General features: G+C 36.7%; 1 protein-coding gene across 1 annotated transcript; it reads left to right on the forward strand.

Moving 5' to 3' along the window:
• The first annotated feature begins 9,855 nt into the window (after positions 1-9,855).
• Positions 9,856-11,028, forward strand: LOC136064274 (uncharacterized). The gene is made up of 2 exons (XM_065765827.1): positions 9,856-10,563; positions 10,651-11,028. Exons 1-2 carry the CDS (start codon positions 9,856-9,858, stop codon positions 11,026-11,028), a joined length of 1,086 nt encoding a protein of 361 aa, XP_065621899.1.
• The last annotated feature ends 604 nt before the right edge of the window (positions 11,029-11,632 follow it).

An 11,632-nucleotide genomic window follows, 5' to 3' on the forward strand; every position in this document is an offset into this window, starting at 1 on the left:
AGTTGTCATGGAGGACCTTTCCAAAAGGTGGCAAAAACTCTCTCTAACTAAGACGGAGGGAGACAAGTTTGATTTGTCTAAGGAAAAGCAAATACCAGAATTCGTCCTTGCGAGGAAGTTCTTCACCTGACGAGCGATAAACATTGAGGCGCTAGAAAAAATATTCCGACCCTTATGGAGAACACAATGAAATTTCTAGATAAGGGCAGTCGACGATAATATAGCACTCTTCGCTTTCGAGTTAGAAGCGGATGTGGAGAAGGTTTTGCATGGAGAATCGTGGACATACAACAGGCATCTGGTGGTTTTGAAGCGGTATGACGGCTGAAAGCCGGTGAATGAACTCAACTTCTCCTACACGACATTTTGGATACAGGTCTATGACCTTCCTTTTTCATTGTTGACAAGGGAGGTCGCTTTGAGCTTAAGGGTGACACTGGGCACAGTGATCAAACTAGTGGGCAGTTTCGAAATGCAAAGAGGTAACTTCGTATGGGTACGCGTAGTGGTGGATACTTCCAAGCTGCTAAGTAAGGGCCATCGGGTGTCATGGGACCAAGACAAGGAAGGATGGGTCTCCTACCATTACAAGAGACTACTAAACTTGTGTTATTGGTGTGGTAGCCTCACCCATGATGACAAAGACTACGAGGTGTGGCTTAATAGTAGAGGTAGCCTTTCCATGGAAGACCAGTAGTATGGATTGTGGCTTTGAACGGAGCAAAGAAAGCAGTGGTAGAGGTCTTGGGTTTTAGCAAATAGGAGAGTGGTAGAGTTCAAAGTGTGTTGTCATCGGAGCGCTGAACAAACACTACAGTCACGGCTGTAGTGAAAACATGTAATAGTGCGATGGGTAATGTAGAAGGGGTTGAGGCCTAAAGTAAGGAGGAGCTTGCTCAAACCTCCATGGATGTCGAGAGCAGTGGTGGATCCCAATCCGGCGGTGGTGTGGTGAGTTCTGAGGAGACAACAACACGGTGACAAATCTCAGATTTTGAGGCGTGTATCAAGGACATTGATGACGCACTAAACTTTGCCCTGACAATTACGTACTCAGTTGATGATAATCCTGATTCACACGTTGTCAAGTTAGGAAAGTATCTGCTCACCAACACCAACACATCTCAGCTTTTGAATTCAGAATCTGGTGTTCATGATTTACAAAGTGACAAGGGAGAACTTTATGTCAGGAAAGATGGTAGTGCTGTTCTAGAAACTTCCTTCGTGGTGGGCCGGGTTGATAACTTACATGAGAATGTAGTGGGCTTGAATAGGCCCAACCATAATAAAAATAAAAGCAAAGGGACTTTAAAAAAAAAAAAAAATTTGGGCCTTCACCAAGCAAGCCCACACTGTTCATAAGGAGAAGTCCAAGCAAAGGTATGCTCTTAAGTGCACAGGATGGAGCACATGAATAGGAGGGTGCCATGCATTCAGATAAAGGGTACATAGCAAAAAGAAAACATGTGCATGCATGCACGTTGCATGACGAAAGTTTAGAGATAAATAAGAAGATATGTATGGAGGAGGAAACTAGGCCACTTAGTGCCTTGTTGGCTAAACACTTGGGATTTGTGGAGGCTGCTAGGTAGCCCCGTCGAGAATAATGAGTCTACTAAGTTGGAATTGTTAGGGGCTTGGGAACCTCCAGTCAGTTAATGCCTTGGAAAAGGTTGTTCAAAAAGAAGATCCCAAACTTGTCTTCCTTATGGAGATAAAGTTAGACAAGAAGAACTTGATGGATATTGTCAAGGATAAATGCAAAATGAAGGATGGTTTGTTTGTTCTGAGTATTGGGAAGAGTGAGGCCTAGCTTTATTCTGGAAGGAAGGGGTAACAGTGGTGGTTTAGACATACTCTCAAACACATTGATGCATTAGTGGATGGGGGTGCAGACGTTGGGTGGTGGCACTTCACTAGGTTTTATGGGAACCCGGACACAGCCAAATGCCCTGAGTCTTGGGAAAAACTTAATTATCTTAAGGGAACTTCAACTCTGCCTTGGTTGACAATTGGAGACTTCAATGAGATTACCGGGGCCTCGGAGAAGGAGGGTGATAGTGACAGATCGAGACAACAGATGATGAACTTCAATGAGACTATAAACTCTTGTGGTCTCTGTGATTTTGGGTACACTAGACCTAAGTTTACATGAAACTACGAGAGGGCAGATGGTGTGCAGATACGTGAGAGGCTGGATAGAGCGCTAGCAACTCCTAAGTGGTTCAGTCTATTTCCATTGGCTAAGTTGTACCACTTATCATCATCAGTCTCAGACCATGCTCCCTTAGTGTTACGTATGGCACCAAAACCAAGGGGTAGGAGACAGAAGAGACCTTTTCGATTTGAATTAATGTGGTCAAAGGACCAAAGATGTGAGCAGGCGGTGATTGACGCATAGGAGAAAGGGCTGATTTCAACGAAAGGCAATGTTCTACAGAACTGTTTAGAGCAATGTAGGTCTAGTTTGGATGATTGGAATAAAAAGGTATTTGGACATGTGGGTAAAAAGGTGGCTGAGCTCCAAAAGAAAGTAGAATGGTTAGAGCTTTAACCCTCCTCAACTGAAACCAATCAGGTTCTGAGAAGTACTCAGTTCGAACTGAATAGTTGGCTTGACAAGGAGGATGCAATATGGAGATAACGATCACGGCTAAACTGGTTCCAAGCTGGGGATAGGAACACAAGCTTTTTCTATGCAAAGGCCTCCTCTCGACAAAAAAAGAATCTCATTACGGGCTTGCTAGATGACGAGGAGGTGTGGCAGGAAGAGGAGGGTCAGGTTGAGGAAATTGTAGTGGGATATTACCAATCCCTTTTCCAGACAAATAATCCTACGGAGTTCATGGAGCTACTAGTTGCCATCCAAAGAAAGGTTACCCTTGTCATGAATCAATAGCTCACTAGAGAATATAGTGAACAGGAGGTGAAGGCTGCTCTAAAGCAAATGTACTTGCTCAAGCACAAGGTCCGGATAGGATGGCCCCTTGTTTTTCCAGCACTTTTGGCCTACTTGTGATAATGTGGTCTCTAAAATGGTCCTTGACTTCCTAAACCAAGGTATCTCCCTGCCCAACTTTAATGAAACTCATATTGTGCTAATTCCAAAAGTTAAAGAGCCTAAAAGAGTGACTGACTATAGGCTTATAAGACTGTGCAATGTTGTTTATTAGATTGTATCTAAAGTTATTGCAAATAGGCTGAGAAATATCCTACCCTCTATCATTAGTGAAACCCAAAGTGCTTTCATGCATGGAAGGTTAATCACCGACAATGTACTCGTTGCTTTTGAAACTATGCATCACATTAGCAATAAGAAGACCAGAAAAGTGGGGGAGATGGCGCTTAAACTTGATATGAGTAAGGCATACGATAGGGTAGAATGGGGGTGTTTGGAGAGAATCATGGAGAAGTTGGGCTTTGATGAGAGGTGGAGGGGGTTGGTTATGAGGTGTGTAAGATCTGTTACTTATTCTATCAAAATCAATTGTAGTCCTAGGGGCCATATTACTCCTTCAAGGGGCATCCGTCAAGGTGACCCTTTATCACCATATCTTTTCTTGTTGTGTGCAGAGGGGCTTTCAGCTCTTATAAAAGCTTTAGTGGCTAGAGGTAACATGAAAGGAGTCTTGGTGTGCTGAGGGGGTCCCATTTTATAAGATGTGGGACCAATTTCAAAGAAAAATAAAAATATTAAAATAAATTATGGACCAGTTTTATGTCTTTTTTTTTTTTTTTTTTACTTATCTAATTTTTTTTTTTTATTAAATAGGACCTTCATTACTCATTATGAGGTACATCTTGATAGAGCTCTATCCTAAAACATTGCTATATAAAGCAGGGGCAACAGACCACCCTGACCTGAAAAAAAAAATTATTTATAATAATTTAAAATTTTTTATTTGTCTACCCTTCAAAAAAAATTTGGGAACACCCTCAGTTATTTTATTTTATTTTATTTTATGCAAATAAAACTAAATTTTGCTCCATAATTTGTTCTACATTCAGTAGATGAATGATTGCTTAGTTGTGTACATTAAAAGAGATGTAGTTTGTAGTATTGATAATGAGACTATCATGCAATGATTTCAAAATATGAAAACTCGTAAAAGCAATTGCAAATTTTATGTATTTGTGTGTTTTTTTATTGTTGTTGTTGTCAATATATGAATTTCTCTCTTTATTAAATTATATAATTTATACTTTTTAAAAAACACTCTAAAAAAAATTTCTGGAGCGGTTACCGATATAAAGTTTGTGGCTTTGAGCAATGTTGAAAGAGGGACAGTCACTGAAATTTGGAAAAGACACAGGAAAATGAAAATCAACCACCGAACTAGAATTCTAGAATTATTGTGGAGTAGTATTTGGATCTAAGGTTTGGTATCTTTGACTTTGACTACTTGGTTTTGCTAGTAGTATTTGGATCTAAGGTTTGGTATCTTTGACTTTGACTACTTGGTTTTGCTGGCTAGTAATGGACTATACAAGGTTAGACAGTCATTTTTTAAAGGGTGAGAGAAGAAGTTGTCCGAGGACCATCATTAGGCGCAGGGACCTTAGTAAGAAATATGTCACCAACGTGGTGGGACGCTATGCACCAAACACAATAAATGAAGAAATACTTGCTGCTGTACTAGTTTTTTATTGTGGTTTCTAATTTTAACTGTGAAGTCTCAAGTACTATCTATTACACAAGCATTCCTTTTTTGTTTTGCCTTCTTTCAAACTGAAAGAAATGATGAGAATCCTTATAAGTCATCAAATTTAGTTATAGGTTGTGTATTTTTTAATAGAAACGGTAGTTGAAGTTGAAGGGTTCATCCCTGCAATGATAAAAAAAAAAAATTATAGAGCAGGATCAATGAGGTCATGATGGTTGCATTTACCAGAAGAGTCCGAAGTTAACGTTAGTGTGTTCAAGTTCAACATACTTTTCAGAGATTAATCAAATTAATAAGTGTGCATTTGGTTGAAATGATTTTAGAAAGGAAGGAAAAAATACTAGAGAATTTTTCATGTTCGGTTGGTGAGAAAAAAGGGAAAAAATAAAATAAAATGAGATAGGGATGTTTTCTCCTTTTTTTTCCAAAAAATTTACTTCCTTTTAATTGAGGAAAAAAGTGAGGAAAACACGGGAAGGCACAACTGCTATTATACTATTTTTTTGAAAAATATTTTTTAATTTTTTAATTGATAGTTAGGTCGAGGAAATTAAATCTTAGACGTTTCTCTTAAAAATGATAAAATAAGCAAAAATTCTTTGCCTCTCCTTTAAAAAAATAATAATGTTAAAAAACTGGCTTCTTATATAATAAGAATACGATAATAAATTGCCAAAAAATACTATTTCGTTGCTCCCATTTTTTTTTTTCCTACCGAAGGAAAGACTATCATTCCTCTTCTCTATTTCCTATAATTCTTACCAGTTACCAAATACGTTGGATTAAAAAAATTTATTTCTTTCCCTTTCAAAAAAAAAAAAAAAAAAATTTATTTCTTTCCTGTTCTCCTATATTTCGTTTTTTGTTCATATCAGTTTTAAATCCTTCACTTTTCTGTTGGCAGTGTTGGTATCAAACTCATTGCAATGCTTAAGTTTATGATTGGCAGCTGCAAGTTATAGATAGGATGGATTCCCTTTGTAAGGATTGGGGGGGGAGTGTAAAGTGTTGACACTTTTTTTTTTGAGGAGGTTGACACTTCTAATTTAAGGAACCAAGTCTATGTTTATTCCATAATTTGAAAGGTCTAAGATTGTTTAACATCCACAATTTATCTATAATATCTATCTATCTATAATCTAATATAATAATTGGATTCCAAAACTGGGGATGCATACTGTGACGACACTTATTCGTTTTTAAAGTATATTACAATGACATGTGGCAAGTTCCTATATTTAAGGGTGTGTTTGGTTGGGGTGAAAATAGGGTGAAAAATGTTGTTTTCCATTGTTTGGTTGGGGAAGGAAAATAGGGGAGACAGAAAACAGGGGAGAATTCTCCCCTGGGCTCTCTTTTTTTATCCTCCCAAATCGGGAGGAAAATGTGGAGAGAAAAATGCTATGAAAGCACTTTTACACAAACACCCAGTTGCTAACCATATTGCCCAGTTGCTAACCACGTTGCTGAGAATATGTAATGCACTATTGTAATTTTTACATTATAATATGTAATACACTATTGTAAAGTTTCCCAGTTGCTAACCATGTTGCTGACCACTTTTTTTTTTACATTATAATTTTTAATATTTTTTTAATGCAAGTACACTATTGTAATTTTTACATTATAAAATAAAATAAATTATATAAATTTATATATATGATGTGGTAAATTTTATATTATTTAATAAGTACAAATAAATTTATTTCTTACTTATTATGTAACAAGAGTATAATAGTCAATTTATATAAACTACATTTTCTATCCTTCCACTTTTCTTTTCAACCAAACAAAAGAGTTTTCCACCCTCTCACTTTTCCATCCTTCCAACCAAACACACACGAGGGAAAACTAAATATTTTCTATCCTCTCACCTTGGCCTTTACCTCCCACACCCCACAAGTACTTATACTTGTAGAATGACCAATGCACCAAGAGTGTGTTGTGGTAAATAAATGCATTTCTTTACTATGATATTTATTTTAATGTTTTGATTCTTATTTATGACCATTAATTATTAAATGCATAATGATTAACACTTATTCCTTCCAGCTATTCAATTATTAATATATTACAATTAACTTCTTCTAATATTTAAACGTAAATCAATTTCTTCCAATAATTTCATATAAAGAAACCAAAAGCCTTTGTTTTTCCTATTTTTGGTTACTTTACTATATATAGTAAAAAAGTCTATATGAAAATTTTCGAGCTTCTTATTTTGGGCTTATAAAATCTGATTCCCCCCCCCAATAAATATGAAAAGTTATGGATTTTAAAATTAAAATTAAAATGTTAGTGGCTTCTTCTTTAGCCAATGAAAGCATTTCTAATAACCATATCTTTAGCACCAACTGGATGACATGCGAGATATAGGCAACTCAAAGCGTTGTACCCAACTGTTTGGAATTTGGATAACAATCAATATGAGAGGAACACAACATATGTACAAACTTAAAACAAATAGGAAAACAATAATTAAACGTAAGGTATTGGGGCTTCTGTTAATAGCAAGTTGAGAAAGTGATACGGTAAGTTGAGATGGAATTAAGTTGGAATTTTAATTGATATGGCAAACTATAATTGGGCCAATGTAGGATTGCATTTTTATAGATTACAAAGGATATTCTCGCATAATTATATGTATATAAAATCACATCCACATAAGATTAATGTATATTTAAAGTGAGTTTGGTATCATTGTTTGAAAAGATTAGAATATATATAGGTAAAACTGAGAGAAAATCCAATTAGATTTTAAATTAGAATTCAATTAAAGTTTAATTTTGCACTGCGTGTCCTATCTAATTTAAATTTTTGTGCCAAGTGAGTTAATTCATTGTAAAAATTGGATTTTAATTAGAGTTTAATTTTGTGCCACGTGTCGCATCTAATCTAAGTTTTTAATTTTTGTGCCAATAAGTTAATTTAGTGTAGAAAACATGAAGCCCAATATAAATAAACTATAAAAAACCTAATCATATAACTAAAAACAATTCAAATTTATAAGTCATTTATGTAATATATCATGACTATATAGTTTAAACCAAAGTTTAGAGAAAATTTAATTAGAATCAAAATTGTATTTTGTTTTTGTTAGTTTTTCATTCAAATTAAATGTTTAAATTTTTTTTGTTAGGCACCCACCCTGTCCAGACAAGTTTGGTCTTCTAGACTTTTAGTGACCACTAAATTCCCATATTCAAAGTATGAAATGTTATGCAATAGATGCTATGTCAAATCCTAGACCTAAGGTTAAACTTCTATTCAAGAACCTTAGATCTGCAATTTTATTTTGTGTGAAAAAAAAATTGATGAGAATAGTTAATGAAAATTTTATTTTGAGTCTCCATAAAAGAAAAAGAATGGATTTTTAATAAAAGTTTAGATCTAGTTGGGATTTTTTAATGTAAAAAGAAAAATAGATTTTTATTTTGAAAACACCAATTTTTTATTGAAAGAAAAAATAGATCTGGTTTTTAATATATAAAAAACGGTCAAATCTTTATTTTTTTTTAAAATGCAGATCAGATCTTTTATTTAAAACAGACTAGATTTTTATTTGGAAAATACAGATCAGATTCTATAAATAAAATACAAATCAGATTTTTTATTTGAAAAAGAAAAAAGAGAAAAACACAGATCTGTTTTTAATTTTAAAAACATGGAGAAAAATTGCAAATTTGATTTTAGTTTAAGAAAAACATTAGAAAAATTGCAGATCTGTTTTAATTTAAGAGAAGCACAAAGAAAAATAGCAAATCTAAAATCTTAAAGAAAGATTCAACCCTAAGACATGCTCATCAATTAATCATGTGAAACTTTTTGAAAACAAAAGAAAACAAGTGATAACATATGAGAAACATGATTGATGAGTAGCATAAAAATGGTCGTCTGTCACTTGCAAACCGTCCATAACACTGACGAGTAAAGGGTACGGACGAACATAAGTGCATTAATTCCAAATAGCAATCAATGATCAAGCAATGAATAGTTATCCTCGTCCAATAATACGAAATTAAGGTTCGATTAAAACATAAAACGTTGTGATAAATTTGCCATCATTAAGCATTAATTACTCCAATTGCAGTATAACGGCATACAGAGTATTAACTCGACATGAGGGTATAAAAGGCTAAGACAAGTAAAAGGACACGATCACACAGTTGTTCTACAAATTACAAATTTTTCTAGAGAGTTTAAGCTAACTTAAGCATCGGAGGGTCCTTGGCCGGCCCCAAACCGGTGCCTTTATCCATTGAGTGCTATCTGTGATACAGGATTCAAGTCATCCATCTTACCGACGAGGAACATACTGACGAGGCAAATTCTTACTTCATCAGTTTGGCGCCATCTGTGAGAAAGCGACTTTAAGCTGTTGGATTCTCTATTAACTAAGTTCCTCAGAACCAATGGACTCAGCTACGACCACGCCGCCAGATCTGGTGGTAATGGCCCAACAAATTCAAGCACTCACAGCTAACATGCAAGAATTGATGAAACAGACTGAAGAATTGAAGCAAAAGGCACGCCCTGAGACTCCAACTATGTCGCAGTCTTGACATAATACAATGACAACGATGACAAAACCTAGAAGAGAGAAGACAGAAGGAGAGACTTCACAACCGATGCAGTCAACTCGTGGTAGTGACCAAGATAGAAGAACATGAGAAGGAGTTAGATGAGGTTAAAAATGCCATGAAGGGGAAGACAACAATAAACTTAGATGACATAATCAAGAGGACCAACTCACCCTTCACAGCTAGTGTACTGGAGTGCCCTTTGCCTTCCAAATTTCGTCTTCCTCAGCTGGAGGTTTACGATGGCACCAAGGATCCCTGGACCATATAGGGGCATTCAAAACAATTTTAAGCCTCCAGCAGACCCCAGATGAAGTTATTTGTAGGACATTCCCAGCAACCCTTAGGGGAGCGGCAAGGGTATGGTTCAGTAAATTACCTGCGGCATTCATTGCAAATTTTGATTAGCTGAGTGACTCCTTCATCCGTCACTTCATTGGGGGCTAACGCCATAAGAGGCCCACCTCCTATCCACTAACTGTGAAGCAACAGGCATAAGAAACCCTGAGAGAATATGGGAAGCGTTTCAAGAAAGCAATTCTACAAATTGATGAAGCAAATGTGGTCTGGAGACATCATTAAAGAAAAAGTTGAATTTCACTCATTTGCTGATGCCCGTGGACAAGATTCTCATGCAGATAAAGGATGACCCTGCACTGAAATGGCCCAAACCATTGAGCTCATCCTCAAAACGGAGAGATACGAAGAAGTACTGCTGCTTCCATAAGGACCATGGTCATTATACTAACGAGTGCCGAGATTTGAAAGAACAAATAGAGGAGTTAATCCAGAGGGGAAAACTTCAAAAGTTTGTTAAGAAAGATTATCAAGCCCACCAGCAGATGGAGGAGAAGTCTACTAACGACCATAAGGAAGAAGATCGGGATAATCTTAAGCCAATCATGGGAGAGATAAAGACGATCACCGAAGGACTAGTCGTTGGGCAATCATATAAGTCCCTAAGAAAGGTAGTCCAAAGGCAAGTAAACAGTGTTCATATCAAACACCCAATAGCAAAACATCATCATACTGGGAATGACAACATTGTTTTCTCTGAGCGAGATGTGAAAGGGATCAAGCAGCCACACAATGACCCCCTTGTCATTATGCTAACTATTGAAGGGTACAACACCCGAAGAGTGCTAGTGGATAATGGAAGCTCGGTAGAAGTAATGTACATGACGGCTTTCCAGCAGATGAAGTTGGATCCAAAATGCCTCAAACCCTTCGAATTCTCGTTAGTCAGTTTCACTAGAGACCGTGTTTATCCAAAGGGCATCATTTCATTGCAGATTACAACAAGTACTTACCCCGCTCAGGTGACGAGGATGGTAGACTTTTTGGTCATCGATTGCCCTTCGTCTTATAATGTGATTCTTGGATAACCATCCTTTAATCGCATTAAGGCTGCAACTTCCACATACTGCTTGAAAGTAAAATTCCCAACCACCCACAGGATTGGAGAAATCACTAGAGACCAACTTTTAGCTAAGGAATTTTACCAAGCAGTTCTAGCGTCTAGAGAAAATCACACTTGGATGGTAGAGGAGGAACCACCCAAGCCCATAGAGGAAGCGGAAAACATCGAGCTAGTGGAAGGAGACCCATCCAAAACCACTATGGTAGGAAAAAAGCTCCAGCAATCCTTGAAGGACGAACTAGTGAAGTTTTTGAAAAAGAACTTAGAAGTCTTTGCATGGAGCCATAAAGATATACCAGGAATTGACAGACAAGTAATAAAGCACAGTCTCAATGTCGACCCAACAAAGAAGCCCGTCCAATAGAAGAGACAAGTATTTGCTCCAGAGCGGAATAAAGCAGTTATGGAAGAGGTGGAAAAGCTTTTAGCTGCTGGATTCATTTGAGAAGTCTATTATCCCAAATGGCTTGCCAATGCTGCCATGGTAAAAAATTCTAACAGAAAATGGAGAATGTGTGTGGATTTCATCAACTTCAACAATGCATGCCCTAAAGACAGTTTTCCCCTTCCCAGAATTGACCAGCTCATTGATTCGATAGCTAGTCATGAATTACTAACATTCATGGATGCTTTTTCAAGTTATAACTAGATCTTAATAAAGAAATAAGATCAGAAGAAAACTGTGTTCGTCACTAGCCAGGGCCTATATTGCTATAAAGTCATGCCGTTCAGACTAAAAAATGCAGGTGCCACCTACCAAAGATTGGTAAACCAGATGTTCAGCAAGCAAATAGGCAGGAAAATGGAGGTCTATGTGGATGATATACTCGTAAAAAGCAAGGAAGCCAAAACCCACCTTGAAGACCTCTAAGAGACGTTCGATACTTTGAGAAGGTATAGAATGAAGCTCAACCCTATAAAGTGTGTTTTTGGGGTCTCATCAGGAAAATTCTTAGGCTTCATGGTAT

Source organism: Quercus suber, unplaced genomic scaffold, assembly GCF_002906115.3.
Source record: "Quercus suber isolate HL8 unplaced genomic scaffold, Cork oak 2.0 scaffold_656, whole genome shotgun sequence".
In the NCBI taxonomy this organism is placed as follows: Eukaryota; Viridiplantae; Streptophyta; class Magnoliopsida; order Fagales; family Fagaceae; genus Quercus; species Quercus suber.